Source organism: Ceratotherium simum, chromosome 2 (genome assembly GCF_057802395.1).
Source record: "Ceratotherium simum simum isolate JZ-2026a chromosome 2, ASM5780239v1, whole genome shotgun sequence".
NCBI classification, from domain to species: domain Eukaryota; kingdom Metazoa; phylum Chordata; class Mammalia; order Perissodactyla; family Rhinocerotidae; genus Ceratotherium; species Ceratotherium simum.
The window spans coordinates 38,537,667-38,554,384 of record NC_141901.1 but is presented as its reverse complement, the minus strand read 5'-3'; the positions used below and the strand labels follow the sequence as shown (position 1 = coordinate 38,554,384).

At 49.2% G+C, this 16,718-nt stretch overlaps 1 protein-coding gene across 5 annotated transcripts in view; it reads left to right on the top strand.

Annotated features, from left to right (window-relative positions):
- KIRREL1 (kirre like nephrin family adhesion molecule 1) overlaps window positions 1–16,718 on the top strand; it is a 100,809-nt gene that overhangs the window by 9,941 nt on the left and 74,150 nt on the right. Inside the window, exon 2 of one of the 5 annotated variants that reach the window (XM_087441226.1) lies at window positions 2,095–2,279. The exons of 3 other annotated variants lie outside the window; for them this stretch is intronic. In XM_087441226.1, coding sequence (XP_087297352.1) covers window positions 2,237–2,279 — 43 coding nt within the window. In that variant the 5' untranslated portion in view covers window positions 2,095–2,236. Of the gene's footprint in view, window positions 1–2,094; window positions 2,280–10,736; window positions 10,843–16,718 lie in introns of those variants that run through there. One more of the 5 variants, XM_087441242.1, reaches the window with a different exon arrangement.

Below are 16,718 nucleotides of genomic sequence, written 5' to 3'. Positions count from 1 at the left end.
TCCACTTCCCTCCTCCCCACCCCCACCCCCACCCAACTGAGCTGATTTCTAAATTAACTTTGTCCTTGTAATCAGCTTAGCTGAGTGTCGTGTCGTTGCCCCCCCACCCCCCCCACCCCATGCGCTTCTTCCTGAATTCTCCCAGGAACAGCCTGGGGCCCTGCTCGCTCCATTACCCAGCATTGTCAAGCCATGAGGTGCTTTTAACTGCTTCTTCCCATTCAATTCGCTTAACTGGGAGGTTATTAAAAGGAAAGGAGCTGAGGTGGGCAGATGGGGGCAGAGAGAGAGAGAGACAACGGGAGAGGGAGAAGGCATTTTCAAAGGAGCAGAAATCCGGGGATAGGCAGGCTGGCAGGGGGAAGCCCCTGAGAGAAGTTGGGGTTTTCTTCATTTTGATTCCCTAATCATACAGTGGACTCCTGGAGTCCCAAACCTTTTAATCCCAAACCCTGAGCAATTGACTCGCTGCTCTAGGCCTCAGTCCCTGCCTGTCTGGAAATCTACCAGCTTGACCTCACTGTGGGATGGGGTGGGGGGACTCCTGCACTCCCCTCTTTGCCACCTCTCCCACATACCTACTCCGCTACCAGTGCTATCAGCTCTCCAGCATCCACCCCCAGTTGGCTACCCTGTGGATGATGTTTGATCCTAGACGGATGTACCTCTCACCCTGCACACATCTGGGAAGTGTCCCCTCACCAGGCAGTGGGTGAAGTGAGAATGCAAACTCATTTTAATGTCAGTTTGAGCCAAATATAATTAGAAAGGAAAATCTGACTTTGCCAAAAAAAAATCTAATGCATTGCAAAAGCCAAGTTGAAATGACTTCCGGATTATCTGCACCGCTGCTGCTCGCCATTTATGCAGAAAATTGAGAGGGGAGCCTGTAAAGCCTGTTTCTAAGGGATTTAGTTTGTACATATTGCCTTTGGTTTCATACCAGGGTCATGTCATAAGACCAGCCTTTTTCAACACTACCCTGGAATTGGGTAGTGCCCAATTCCAACCCCTCAAGTGCCCTGGGACCTCCTTACTACAGGGACTCCTGCCCATGTGATCATGGCCAAGTCACTTCACTGGAGCTTCAGTTTTCTCATCTATAAAATGGAGACACTAATGGGGCCGACCCCGTGGCATAGTGGTTAAGTTCACTCGCTCTGCTTTGGCGGCCTGGGGTTCCCAGGTTTGGATCCCTGGTGCGGACTGACGCACCACCTGTCAAGCCATGCTGTGGCAGTGTCCCATATAAAGTAGAGGAAGATGGGCACGGATGTTAGCCCAGGGCCAATCTTCCTCAAAAAAAAAAAATCAATAAAATAAAATAGAGACACTAATACCTACCCAGTGAGGACTGAATGAAGGAATATAGATTAAGAAACAGTGTTTGGAACACATTAGGTATTCAATAAATCATATTACAGTGCCTGCTTCTTACAGCTCTCAGTCCAAGGCAGATCTGAAGAAGGCAGACAACAGGATGACTGAGGAACACGTGGCCCCTGGAATACAGTGCAGTGGGAGCTCTGAGGCGGCAGCATAGACTAATGGAAAGCACCCTGGTCTAAAATTAGGTCTGAGTCCTGGCTTTGAAGGTTGAGTAGCCTCCTTCACCTTTGCGAGCCTTAGTTTCCTCATCTGTAAAATGCAATGACAGCAACCACTTACCTCTACTTTAAGTCCTGGAAAAGCACTCCTTGGACAGTGCACAGTAAGCGTGCCCATAATTTTAACTCTTGTCTTTCCATAAGATTTCAACTCAGTGTGTTAAAACAATGACTCTCAAACTTGACCATGCTTCTGAAACACCCGGGGATCTTGTTAAAGCATGGATCCTGATTCAGAAGAACTGGGGTTGGGCAGAGTTGCTGCATTGACATCCAGCTCCCAGGTGATGCTGATGCTGCCGGTCCTAGGACCACGCTTTGAAGTGTTAGAGGATGCGTTTCCTCTAAGGAAATAGATCTTCAACATTCTAATGGGAAGCAAGAGAAAATAGAACTCATTTAACTGAATTCACTTTTCAGCCAGCTTAGTTGTATAACAGAGCCCAGATGGATCATTCATTCCGGAGCATTGATATGTTTGTTTTAGGGAGGAAGACTGTGCGACAGCAGAGGGTGTAGGGCTTGCCAGCGTGCCCATCTTTGGCCCCAAGACCGACCTGCCCAGCCCTCCTTCATGCTACCTCAGAAGCTCCCAGCTGCCCCCACTCCACCCCACCAAGTCTTCACTCATGCCAGCAGCTGCCAGCTGCACAGTTGGAAAGCAACCAGCCAGTAAGTTGGTGGAAACTCCTCCATGCCTGAGCCAGTCATTTCCACTCAATTTTTTTTTTTTTAATGAAAAAAGTCCTCATAATCCAGCTGTCATTTGTGGAGATTTAGGGGAAAACATTTTGACAGAGCTGCTAGCCGGGGCCTTGACCCTGTTGGCTTTGGCTTGAAAATTTGGTCATGAGCAAATTGTGTGATTTGGGAAGGAAGGTGGGTCATAGGCTTAACTGGGGGCATGATTTGGGGGGAGCAATGGAGGACCATCTCTGGGCAGGTCAGTTTCTCACACTCACATAGACCTAATGGTTGTTCAGCCAACATGATGGGCTCACTCACTCTCTCCCTCCCTTCTCTATCTGTGTGCAGTAGAGGAAGATCCACAGGCCACAGAAGAGAGAATCTCTGCCTTCAGAGTTCTCCTGATTGAATGGGGGAATCTTAGTCCTTATGTCTGGGGAATCCTGTCCACTAGGGGAAACGGGAACTCCCATTAATTCTCCTTCATCCTCTCCTCCTCCCCAGAAAACTGACACATTCTGCAAGTAAAAGTGGGGACATATGCAAACTACAGACATAAATCATGAGGGATTTCAGAGTAAATAAAGAAGAAGGTGGAATCAATCAGATTGGGCTTCCTAGAACATAGAAACTAGGGTCAGGAATGAAAATGGAGAGATGATTCTTTAAGAATCCCAGCATCTTTGGACTCTCAAGACATCTCTTTTTAGACAGGACTAACTTTTTTTTTTTTTTTTTATAATTTTTGTTTATTTGTTTTGTTCCCCCAAAGCCCCAGTAGATAGTTGTATGTCATAGCTGCATATCCTTCTAGTTGCTGTATGTGGGACACGGCCTCAGCATGGCCGGAGAAGCAGTGTGTCGGTGCGCGCCCGGGATCCGAACCTGGTCCGCCAGCAGCGGAGCGCGGGCACTTAACCGCTAAGCCACGGGGCCAGCCCTAGACAGGACTAACTTGAGTCAACCTTGACACATCAGTGTTTGTTCTTTTTCTGAAGAGAAAGGAGTTTCATTAGCTCTCTCTGCTTACTCACTTTCATACCTAATAATCCCTGGCAAGCAGGAAGTTCTTCTTTGTGTCTAACCTGAACCCTTCCTGCTCCTGCATGAAAAGAACTGTTTTATTAGGGACTGTAACTGAATAAGTGTCCAGTATTCTCTGTCTGGATAAATAACATTTTCCCCAGTAGGTTCATTTTCTCTCACTTGAAGGCAAAGCTCCTTGTAATAGAGGAGCAAGCCCAGAGAGGTCATAAGTGAGACTGTCTCTGAGGCCTCAGTTGAACCAGAGAAGGTTGTCTCTTTAGGGGTCAGATTTGCTTTCCAACAAACCACCAAGACTGTCCTCCCAGTGTCCCCAGTCAGGGCCAGAAGGATAGTGTTCACAGGAACCTGGCCTGAGTCACCATGCTCGTACTTGTCCAGTTTCCCCTTCTCAGAGGCTCAGATCAGCTGGAGGCTGGAGGGCTCTGGTGTCCTTCCCACTATCTCTAGCTGATGGCCTTAGGGTCCCTCCTCCTCCCTCCAGAGGAGCGAGGCTGAGAGAGGCCCTGGCATCTGCTGCTGAACCAGGTACCTGTAGAAAAGTGGGGCATGGAGGGGAGATGGCAGAGGTAGGCCTACCCCATGGTCAGGACCTGTTCTAGCTTCAGAGCAGAAATATTTTCCTCTTGGAATTACACAGGGATGTCCTCAGCCGAGCTTTGCCTGGGTGTACTGGGTGGATTCCAAGTGGCCAGTGTAGGCAGAGAAAGGAGGGGATGGGGCGTCTGCAGTGGGGTGTCTGCCTTTGGAGATGTGCTAATCTGATGAAGGAGTGTGGGCATTTCCCTGGGACACTGGACCATATTACATAAGTACAAACTCTTAGCTCTGAACTTGAACTTGAAGGAGGAGACTTGGTTTCTGCTATCTAATTATGATAGGGGAGATAGGTTCCCCACCTTCCTCAGGGTCTAAACAGATACAAAGATCATCTGAATAAGGGGGGATTTTGAACCCTGTTGTGCATCTGCACAGGGGCAGACGGAAAGAGATACTGGAGCCGGGGATCAGTTAAGGAAGGTTCCGGGGCAGGGGCAAGAGGGAACAGTGGAACCGAGTGGGATGGACGACAGGGCAGGATCCAGTGAACAAGAGGGTAGAGGAGACCACCACCCTTGTAGGAGGGCTCTGTGGAAGAAGAGTGGGGGCCGGGAGGAGGTCTGCCCCACTGGGGCTGTGTGGGCTGGAGGCTCTGGGAGCCGAGAGCTGTGGTGTCGCCTTGTCAAGTTGTGGCCCCTGCAGCATGCATACCGGCCGCGTGACATCCTCCCACACCCACAGGCGGCCATGCACCTCGGGAGAGGATGGTGTTGAAGCAGTGCCTGCTCCCTCGAGGACAGGGCGGAAGGCAAGTCCTCAGAAGAGGAGGAGCTCACGCGTCTGGGGGGAGAGAAGGACCTGGGTCTCTGTCCTCCTGGAAGAGACAGCGGGGTGTTATGAGTTGGCTGCAGTGCAGAGCTGGCCTGTGGGGCAGCTTGCACCTGTTGGGGGGTGGCTACCCTTTTTCAAGGGTAGCCATGGCCCGGGGTCCTGGAAGCGCTGCCCGGTGGCCTGGCACGGGACAATCTGTGCAGCCTGCTCTGTGGCTGTCGTTCACCAGCAGAGCCACACGCTCCAGTGCTCCGGGCTTCTCCCTGCCCCCCAGCCGGATGCTCCCCGGCCTCTTCCTCCTGCTGTCCTTCCCTGTCTGTCGGTCTGTCACTCGGCAGGAGTGAAATGCGCCCTGCTCCTGAAGCGTTTGGTGCTTGATAATTTGTGGATTATAGCTAACTCTCGATAAAGATTCCCCTAATTGCTTGGCTCACCTCAGGTTCTATCATCAAAGCAAAGCCGCCAGGCCCCCCTCTCGCCCTCCTTTTCTTTTTATTATCTCTTAATTAATCACTCTGGCTTTCACACTTAGCAGATAATTACAGTCTCCTGGGCATGCAGCTCATTTTCATAACCTCCTGCTCCAAGCGGGCAGTAGAGAGGGGTGGGGAGGAAGCGGGAGAGAAGGGGGGCAGTGAGAAGAGAAACGCTGGAAGAAGGTGGGGGCAGCCGGCAGCTGGTGGGTAAGACCCAGGGAGGGGAAGAAAGGGACGTCGGGCGGCAGCAGTGGGGGATTTGTGGAGTGGTGAGCAGAGCATGGGAACCAGCACCCCTTGTCTGCCCAGCAGGCCCAGGAGGCTCTGCCAGTGGGTAAGGAGGCCTGTGGTACTCCCTGGGGAAGGCCCCACGTGGTCCCCCAGCACTAGGCTGGCACAGCCTGAGCTGCACATCCTGGCTCCCTTGGCCTGCCCCGGGGTGGGGGCTATAGGAGGAGATGTGTATAGGCTGGTGGGCAGAAAGCTGAGCGAGGGGCAAGAGATGGTCCTGAGTGAAGTTCAATTCAACCATGTACTGGGACGTGAGACAAGCCAGGGTGGGAAAGGCTGTGACAGGGAAAGGAACGGGCAGGGCCACCATCGAATTAGGACCAGGGCTTGGCCTGGGAGTTTTTCTGTTTTGAGGAAAGCAGGACACACACCCTGGGCTTGAACCCATGGGAGTGACTAAGGAATGATCACTCAGTACTGTGACGGGATGAGGAGGGAAAGGCCTCACATTTATTCACACCTAGACCTTGTCGGCGCTGTGCCAGTTGTTTCGCAATATGCCTATCATCCTCATGGTGGAGAAAAACTGTGGCTCAGGAGATTAGGTAAAGGGAGGGAGAAAGCCTGTTCCTGCCGGACCTTTGGCTCTGGCATCACCACAGGGCTCGGGGCTTTCCTTGGGCTTCCAACCCAGAGATCAGCAGACAGGACACATGTCCAGATGATGGATTTGAGAGGCTCAAGAGAGAGAAGAGTTTACCCAGAGAGTTCGACACAAGCTGGATTGGAACCCAAGCCCTAGCGTGCACTCACGTGTCTGTCCGTCTTTCCTGTTTCTCATTGCCTTTCTGTGGCCTGGGCTTCTGCCCGTCTGCAGGGAGTGATGGAGAATTGGGAACATCCATTTTTCCTTGTCTATATTGAATTTTCTTTCATGACCTTAGCACAATATGCTTGGTCTTTGGAATGAAATAAATTAGATCCTACTACTTTTTTGCCATTAACTAGCTGTGAGACCTTGGAATTGTCATATGATCTGAGTCTGTTTCTTCATTGGTAAAAGGGAATCTTGAAAAGACAGCAGATGCTGTATGTAAACAGTCCTTGGCATATGGCAGGTACTAAACACATGGTAACTGTTATTAGTCTTCCTACTATTATTGTTGTTACCACTATACGTGAAGGCATCTAGCCTAGCCCAGTAGAGACCATGTAAAACAAGTTAATTTTTTAAAAAGCTGGTGAGGGAGCTTTTGTTCAATTTCCTCCGTAAGGGAGGGCACAGAATTTCTACCCTGTGCTCCTTCTGCGGTGTGCTATTGAGCAAAGCCTTGACAGCCCAGGCCACTCTGTCCCAGTGCAATTTTTCTTTTCACAAATAAGTTGTCTGTTCCGGCCGGGGCGGCTTCCAGCTCAGACCACATTGGCATCCAGCTCCAGGCAGGGTTGATCTCCCTGCTGACCTCCAGGCCGCCTGCAGCAGAGGCCATGTGCCAAAGGGTTAAACGTGTCAAGTCTCACATGGCTGGCAACTTCTGACTCAGCTTCTGGTTTCCTGGGCATTACAATAGGAAAATCTATATCAGGAAGCAATATGGAAAGAGCACTGGATGGCGAGTCCAGCCATGGATGTTAGTCCCATTTATGCCTCTAGTGGAGTGACCTTATGCAGTGACCTGGGCCTGTTTTCTTATCATAAAATGAGAAAGTTAATCTCCAAGATTCTTTCTGGCTGCACAGTTTTCTGACGCTTTGCCATCCTGTGGGAATTCACGAAAAGGACTGGTTCTTCCTGAACGAGGCCCTGGATCTCTCTGATTTGGTTTGTGTGCCAAGGCTGGAGGTACTGATTTCGGAGGGCCAGAACTGAAGTGCCCCAGGGGAAGTGTTATTTGCTCAGGAACCAGGGTGGAAGCAAATGTTTTCTACATGTTCAGATCTGGTCTTGACTTGGGGTGAGGAGAACAGGAGTGTCCCCACCCCCCTTGCCCCCTCCCCCCACACACGCAGTCTGCTGTCCTGGGGATCATCCAGCCTGCTCTGGAAAGGTGGGGGATCCTGGACCGAGGGTGTGGGTGCTTGTGTGTGCATGTCAATAAGAGTTTCTCCCTGAAGAAACATGCTCTGGCTTCGCCCTGAACTTTAGCTTGGGTCTGTGAAAAGGTTTTGCACAGTCTTGTGGGAACATAAACCTTTGGCAGATTTCTTTCCCTGAAAGCTATTTCTTCTCCTTTCTTTTTCTGGGAACGTTCACCAGCAAGATCAAGGCCCCTCCACCCTCCCCTCCTCCTTCCCCTTTGCCTGAGACACCCAACCCCCTCTCTCCTCCTCCCCAAAATGAAAACAAAGTGAACTGGTGGGTATGGGGCATCAGTGCAGAGCAAACTGGGCTGGAGGAAGAGCGTGAAGCAAACAGATAGCTCTCCCAAGAGAGTTATGAGAAGGGAGGGGAGAGAGAGAGAAAAAATAAGCAAATGGCATCAGTGGTGAAAAGTGAATTCCAGACATTTAAAATTCTTTTGGTTTTAATCATCTCAGAGGCCGACCAGAGCTGAGCTGTGGGGGAAGGGAAGAAATGAAAACCAGGGCCATCGACTAGGAGCCAGTGCGCAGGAGTCTTAGTCCGCCTGTAAAGACCTAAAGACTTCGTGATGTGAGCTTCTCCCTCTTCTCCATCGCCCCTCTGACTCCCTCCCACATCCGATGCTCAGAAGGCCTGCCTCCTCAGAGGGCCCTTCCTGACTAACCCTCCCCTTTATCTCATTGCACGGGCTTAGTGTGCTGGGGTTTAAAGCACTGACCTTTCCGTTTTCTGCCAGATTGCAAGTTCCCCAAGGCCCTGGATTATGTTTTGTTAAAAACAAAACAAAAATAACACACAACAAACCCCAACCTCTTTCATAAGTCATGTCTCGGCCTCCTCCGTGAGGGTCAAGGCCCTTAGAGAAGCTTCTGGGCCTGTTTTCCTCATTTGTAAAGTGTATTTGGAGAGATGAGCTGAGCTGAGCCTGGAAGAGACCCCAGAAGGAATTGGGAAGCTGGGAGGGAGCCTGGCAGGTTGCAGGTGCCTACTCTGTGCTGTATTCTATGCTGGGTGCTTTAGGATTGTCTTCAAGGACTGTCCCGGGGAAGGCTTGGGGGACATGGGCAGTCTTCTTGCCCCCTCCCTCAGGGATGGGGCTGGCTGTCAGGAAAAGCAGCAGGTGAAGCCTTTGGACACTGGTGTTGGGGGAAGGTTCCAGGATCTTCCCTTTCCCCCAGCCAGAGGGACAGGGTGGGTTTTAAGGTGAGTGAGTAAGTCAGGGAATCTTAGCCTGGTGAGGTGCTGAGTGGCAAGGCCCAGAGGGAAGCAGAGCCGAGGTTAGCCCGGAGAGAAGCAGGAGGAGGCCAGGGAAGGCCGTGTTCAGAAGCCTCGTCTTCCTAGTCTGGGCCCCTTCTCCTGCACTCAGCATCTGTCTTTCTGAGCTCCCTCCCCCAGCCCTACCCCCATACTTTGGGTTCTCTCTTTCTCCTTCTCCATCTGGAGGCAGCTCTTTTCATTCTCCTGACCACCAGCTGTTTCTCCCACTTTCCCCCTCCTTCTTTCCCTCAAACTTTGATTCTTGGGCATTTGGACTTTAGTTCTCACAGTGCACCTCCCACTCCGCATCCCCAATAAGATCACAGACATTGAGAGCTCAAGGGTATATCAGAGTTGAGCTTAGACTAGGGGGTCGGGTGACCTGGATTTTCACCTTGACTCTTCTTGGGCAAGTCATGTGCCCTTTTGGGGTCTCAGTTTATTCAGCTGTAAAACAAGGAGCTCACCAGATGATGCCCGAGGCCCCAAAAGGGCTCTTCAGCTTCTGGGTAAAAGAACAAGATCTGGAGTTCAGACTGCGTGGTTTGGATCCAGGACCTACTACCTCCTGCCAGCGTGACCCTGTGCACATCCTTCGCCTTCTTGTAGAAGAATAGTGACATCTGCTTCCCAGGGTGATGGTCAAGATTGCGTTAAATAATCTGTGTAGAATGCTTGACAAGGTACCTGAGATGTTTTAAGCATGCAGTATATGTTAGCACTTATTGTTAAATTGAATTCTTTTTTTTTAATTTTATTTATTTATTTTTTTCCCCCAAAGCCCCAGTAGATAGTTGTATGTCATAGCTGCATATCCTTCTAGTTGCTGTATGTGGGATGCGGCCTCAGCATGGCCGGAGAAGCCGTGCGCCGGTGCACGCCTGGGATCCGAACCCAGGCCACCAGTAGTGGAGCATGCGCACTTAACCGCTAAGCCACGGGGCCGGCGCGTTAAATTGAATTCTGGTGTGGAGTAATGAGAACGAAGAGCCCTGGGTCTGTAGTCAGGAGACCTGGGTTCAGATTCCAGCTTCCTTCCTGGCTTTCTGTATGACCTTGTACAAGTTCGTTTCCCTGATTATAACATAGAACTCATAAATCCTATTCTATTCCGCCCCCCTTGGGAGTTGTAAATACAAGTGGACCTTCTCTGTCTTTGTCTTGTGTCTTCCCCCGCACCCCCATGCCTAGAACAGTGCCTGGAACAGGCACTCAGGAAGTGTGTGTTAAATGAATGATTGAGTGTAAGGTACTAACCTATGAAGAAGGAAATTGAGGCTCAGAATGGGAAACCGACTTACTCAAGATGGAAACAGCTAAGCCTTCATTGTGGGGGCTGTTCTGTGCACTGTAGGATGTTTAGCAGCATCCTAGCTTCTACTCACTAAAGCCAGTATCACCCGCCACCCACAAATGAGGCAATAAAAAATGTCTCTGGACATTTCCAAATGTCCCCTGGGATAAGATAAAATCTCGCCAACTGAGAACCACCAAAGGAAGAGCTAGACCTAGAAATCAAGTCTTCTGACTCCCAATCCATAGCTTTTTCTAAAATGCCACATTGTTGTCCATTTCTTTCCTTATCCAAGTATTTAATCTTGACCCATATCCCATAAAATTAAGACAGAGAGGTTTATGTGGTTGAGGAGGAAGTATTTCATCCCATATTCTGTTTCAGAAACGATTAGGTTTCCTCATAAGCCATGACTTACCTGTGCATCCAAGGTTGGGGTTAGGGAAGGAGCAGCCCGGCGGGAAAGAGAGCCACCTGGACAATCCACTAGGGGGAGTTGGTGGAGGCCCTGACTTTCTCTAGGAACATCTAGTTTGCGATGAAGATTGCTGGGAGATCTCCCACATCTCTGCCTTAAGCAGATACAAGCAGACTCCTGTGGTGCCAGACAACAGGCCTGACTATTTTGGGTCTCAGGCACTTGCTGCACCCCCCTCTTCTCACTTCACATTCCCCACCCCCACCAGCTGCAGCTCCTGAGACCTTAGACGGCCCTGGGCACCTCAGAGTACAGTTTGAAAATCGCAGATTTAATCCGACTCCTGAAAGTTACCGCTGAAAACCAAGACTCAGGTGGGTAAGTGACTCACTGCCCCAGAGCAGACACTAGAACTGGAAGTTCCACCTTAACCCTGCCCCACCCCCACACCCCACCCAGCACACACATCTCCCATCAGTTTGGAACACCACTGCTTCATGTCCAAGGACCTCCCTGGGCACCATTCCCAAGTGCACAGATCAAAAAGTCCTTTCTGGGAGTGGGGGTGGTGAGATAAGGAATCTACTGCCCATCAATCGCTAGAGGAATTGAGGCCCAGAGAAGAAGGTGGTGGTCCCCAGAGAGTATTAGGGGACATTGCTCCTGGGACTGCCAGCAGATCCCCCACCTTCCCCAGACATGTCCTTATCCTTCACCCTCTGCCCCCATCCCTCCTAAGGTGCCTAGTCTTGCTGTCATGGCAACCAGGGGATTAGGGCCAGCTTGGAAGCCCAAAGATATGGGAGAGAGCTTTGAGAGGAGGCAGGTGGAAGGAGGAAATGAGAGAATGAGGGGATGATAAGGAAACAGAGCTGGGTGGGGGGAGTGCAGGGCAGAGAGGAAGATGGAGGGAAGGGAGGGGATGAGAGAGAAACCTCATCTATCCTAGGAGAGAAAAAGGAGGGAGGAGGGGGGAGGGAAGAGAGAGAGAAACCTCAACTTTTATTTAAAATCAGAGAGCAGTTGTACGCCTGGAGTCGTTGCCATGGCAACAGCAAAGAAAAGGAGATAGAGAGCTTGTGAAGCCGTGAAAACCCAATAGGGGTAAATGTTTAAAGCCAGGAACAAAAACCATTCAGAGATAATTAAGTAACAGGCTGCAGGTTCCAGACTCCTGCCCATTGTCAGGGGACTTGGCCTGAGATTCCAGCCTGCTCTCCCTCTCCCGTCTCCACCCTTTACTCCTTGTCCTCACTCACCAAGAGGATTTCAAAGCAGCCTGGGAGCACCAACCCTCTCTCCAGTCTTCTTCCCTTTAGCAAGGGACTGCCCTTCTCACTCCAGTCCTAGCTCCCCAGACCAAGGCTGGACAAGCTTTCTCTCCTTCACTGTTAGAAAAAATACAATTTTTGTAGGGAAAACAATAAAAAAGGCTTTGGTCAGATAACTGGAAGAACTTCTGGACACTGAATTACTAGATAGATAATTAAGTTGTGGACTTTCTTCCCTTGGGTGATCTCGAGGATAAAGGATGCAGATGTCACAGGCAGGCTGACCTCTGTATTGACGTTGCCCTCCAGGTCTCTGAACTGCTGGGGTCCCCATGCTCTTCCTCCAGAAGACGAGGTCCATTCTAGTCTGAGAGCTGTGCGGGGCCTACTTAACTGTGGTTAATGCTACCTCTAATTCCTCTTTGAATTCTTCTTAGGATTTTTCCAGCAGGCTTAATCTTCCCAAGCCTCGACGTGGCCAAAAGCTAAGCTGATATATTGGGGGTTAGGTATACTGTGCAGAAATTTAAAAAAAAAAAATGCCAAGGTACTTTTTTATTTTTTAAATGAGTCTCATTCAGTCACCTCACTCCCAACCCAAACATCACAACAGCTGGCTGGCCCCATGCCCCGTCTCCCTCAGGGAAATAATCTTTTGAGTGCTGCCTCCCCCTACCTTCAGATGCCTCCCAAGAAATCGTGAATATCAGGGAAGGCTGTGATGTGCTTCTCTTCCTCTCATCTCAGGATGCAGCTCTGAACTGAAGGCCAAAATAGCTAAGTCGCAAGAGTCCTGTTTTATATCCGCAGCTTTCTCCCCCACTGTTATCACCCACCTCCAGTCCATTCCTCCAGATACTCTAAATTTTATCCTTCAACTAAGCCAGACCATCAGAGAGTGGCAAACCGAGACTGAATGGTTTTGGCCCCTGGAAGAATTGCTTTTCCTGAGCTTAGCATTTGGCCCTGTGCCACCAGCCTGCACTGAGGAATGTTCTAAGGAGCAGCCCTGTGAAACTCCTTATTGTATTTATGGCAGGGATGTTGCCCAGGACATGGTTCAATACATCACAGTGTCCTTTTATGAGGATCCACAGGAGAAAGTTCTGTAGTAGTGCTTTTCCTAAGCCACTGGTTAGTTTTTATTTTATGGACATTGTAAATTGTGCCACTAATTTTGAATTTTTCCTCTTTGCACTGGCTGCTTGGAAGCTCAAGGCTAACTTTGCAATTCATCTCAGATGAGGCATTCAGGATCTTGTATATTTCGTCTGCTAACTTTATCCCAACCTCAATGTATTTCCCTGTGCTTGTTCTCTTTCCCTACCTACCTAATCACCACCATCCCGACCCACCTAATCACCACCATCCCCACCCAATGCCTAGTGTCTTCACTTATTTTTTTATATCATTGACCAAATGTATCTGTGTATGCTGCCTCAAATCTCTTATGGAACAAATAAATTAATTAAATGAGTTAAGATACATAAAACGGAGCATAGTGCCTGGCAAATAGTAAGCAGGCAGCTACTAATAAGTCAGCTACTATTTTAAGTAACAAATAATACAAATTCCTCTCATCTTCCTTGTAGAAGTGCTGTAAAGACGGACCAGAGGCCGTGGAGAGCTATTTGCGTCCTTCAGATTAAAGGCCATCTGTAAATATAGTTAACTCCCAATTGACCCAGTAGAGGGGAGCCTCAACACAGATGACACCCAGCCACTGATTTTTTTAATCTTTTTTTTTTTAACTTTGGAATGCATCATGGTGATAATAATGATGATAATAATTAGATTTGCCTTGCTTATTAGAGTTGACTTGGGCTGCTATTTAAATGAGTTTCTAATTCCCTGCTCACACCGAGGCTGACAACCGAAACGTTCTGGGTGGCAAAGGGAATCAGCCTGCCTGGGATTAAGATTTTTCCATGGATAATCTCCCAAAGTGAGAAACCGATGTGCCAGTAACTGAAAGTTGATAGCGTTTTGTTGTATCAGTTATGCCTAGCCAGACAAGGGAGAGAACTAAGCCTGGGGAAGATAATAGGGTAAGACAAGAAGAGGTTGACAAAATGTGACCTCTATTTGTGAGCCTTGCACAACCCGATCTCCATCAGGTGAGGTTGGTCCCGAGTTCTTTGTTTCTTTCTCGTCTGTTCATTTCCAACCAACCTTTCATTTGATCCTGGGGGAGGAAAAGAAAAAAGAAAAACAGCAATAACCCATAGCAGCCTTGTTTTGTTCAACCCCACATTTATTGAGCATTTAGTGTATGCTGGGCAGTGTTAGGTGCTGTGGGTGTGCAAGGAGAGGAGAGCTCTCTTTACTGCCTCAAGGTGGGTTTCCAGTTCTTTCTTTCGTGTCTAAATTGGAGAAAGTGTTCAGTGGACACACAGCCCAGGGAATGGGCACCTCTCCAAACGCACTGTCGTCTTCCTCCGTTGCCCCTTTCTGCTCAGGCATTTCTCAAGGTCCCTCTTCCTCTGACTCTTCCCTCTCATTTCCTCAAGGTCTTTCTCTCCAGCCCTCCCTCATTTTCTCTGTTACCTCTCCCTCTCAAGGTCCTTTTCCTTTCCCATTTTCAAGGTCTTTCTCTTTTCTTCTACTAAAATAAATTTTTGAGAAAGAAAATCACTCCACATTGGTGTTTATTTTCTGTCTTCTACCCTTCATGTTTTTTTTTTCAAAAAAAGCTCCTCCCCAATTACTTACAAGGGAAATAAAAAAAAGCAGCCCTTCCAATCTCTCAGTTCTTTTGCTCAGAAGACAAAAGATCCTTCAGAATTAGAGAGGCAGGGGGGAAAAGCAGGAAAAAAAAAAAAAAGAGATTCCAGTTAAAAATCTTCATCAGGGTCAAAAACCTGACAGAAAAGCTTTGTTTGAAGGGAATGTGAAGGGGGAGGAGGAGGGAACTGGCAACTAGCAACTCTCAACCTCAAAAGGCAAATATCTTGAGAGTCGAAGGAAATCTGGAGATAGTGAACATTCCCATTGAAGTATTGGAGTAGCTTTGATTTCCTTTTTAACCAGAGAATCTTCTCCTTTTGAGGCTCATAGAATATGCTGAGAAGAATTGGGGGTGGGGAGTGGGAAGGAAAGGGAAGCAGGAAACTACCATTTTAATTTCACCCTGGGTCAGAATTGTCAAGAGTCAGAGTCAGGATGATTGTAGAGAAGGCCTAGGCCTTGAACCTCAGGCCCCAGTGTGCTGCACCACTGGTCTCGGCCTTAATACTTTCCGAGAGAGGAAACAAGAAAAGAACAAGCAGAGTCGAGGGGTGGTGTGAGGGCCGTGGGAGCTGATCCAGTGTGGCTGGTGATGGCGAAGCTAGTGAAACCCTAGGAGAGACCTTGGGCATGTGGGAGGCCACGTGGCAGTGTTGCCATGGCACCGGGATGGGGAGGGATGGGTGCTGACCTGGGAATGGAGAGTGAGAGGGTGTGTGTTACGTGAACGGAGATGGGAGGTAGGGGAATAAGATTCCAATTGGTGATAACTTCTCCAGGACTTTGGGCAGAATAGATTCAGGAATGTCCTTCTATTTGAGGAAGAATGAAAACAAAGGGTAATTAAACAATGGGGTGTTATTGAAAGGGTGTCAAGAGTGGGACGACTAAAATGAGGAAAAAAACACAAAGCTTGACACCCGACAAGAGGGAACACTGGAATAAAGAGGGAAGGGCAAAGAGGGGACAGGAGCTCATCACTCATTAAGCCCATATAAATGCTACCTTCCCAGGAGGCCGTGCTGACAGCGGTGGATGGGCCAGCTTGAGAACTATGTGTGGCAAGTGTTTAAATCCCAGGCTGCTTTTGTCCCGACACCTGGTATCCAGCCATCCATTGATGTGTGACGAGGGAATATGAACTGATTTTAATATTAGCCTGAACAAAATATAATTAGGAAGAGAAGTTTGCTTCTGCTGTTCTGGCTACTGCAACAAAGAAGTTACATAAGGTTCATTCAAATGACGGGAGCATCTTCCCATTCCTGTCCCCACGTCTCTGGCTTGAACCAAAGAAATGGAGGCCCAGAGCCTCCAGCCCTGCCCTCTAGAAGTCCCAGAGACAGACACGCTGCCGGGGAGCTGATCTAAGACCCTCAGCCTGCGGACAGACACCGGACAAGGGCACAAATTGAAAAAATCAATACATATTGAGCATGTAAGCAAAGGGGAAAAGAGGGAGAAGAGGGCGAGAGAGAGGAACAGCCTGGAGGGGGAAGGAATAAAGAGCTGAGGCATAGCAGGCTCCTGTGTTGGGAAGCAAAAAACCAAAAGTACTGAGTTATCCTGAGACAATTGCAAAAGAACAAGATGGATTCAGGAAGGAATTAACTCTGTGTATGTCCTATATTATTGTTATTAGTACAGTCTAAGGTGAGCAAAGGAAAGGATGTGAAGCATTTTGGCAGAGGCTCTTTGGGTGGTTGGGAAGGGGGTGGGGGGTGACAGTGGGGGTGACTTTCTGGGGGTGACGGTCCTGTGGAATGTTAAGGCCCCAGACACATCCCAGGCTGAGCTCCACGTGGCCCCCTTAGAGCGAGCCTTGCACTCGGGGCACTTCACTTGGGTGGAGGGAGGCAGGAGTGGAAACTCCAGGCCTAATTGCTAGGTCTCTCTCAGCTCTTCCAGGGAGCATGGGGCAGGAAATTCCTCAAATTCCAGGCTTGTAGGATCATTGCTGAGCGTAACCGCAGAGCAAGGGAAAGAGGCAGAGAGGCAGAGAGGGCTGCCTCCTCTCCATCTTTTTCCCTTGCAGTTTTAAAGCAGCAGCAAATTAGAAGGGTTTAGAGGGGCTGATGGCTAAGAGAGAGGCCCCAAACATAACAGTCTCCTGTAAAGAAAGTCCCGCGTCTGGAAATCCCGGAGAAATTGGCCCTGAATTGACTAAGTTTGAGGTCGAAAATAGACTGCTGTGGACTGGGACAGGAATTTTTCCCAGGGTGGTTTTTTTTTTTTTTTTTTTGTAGTTCTGA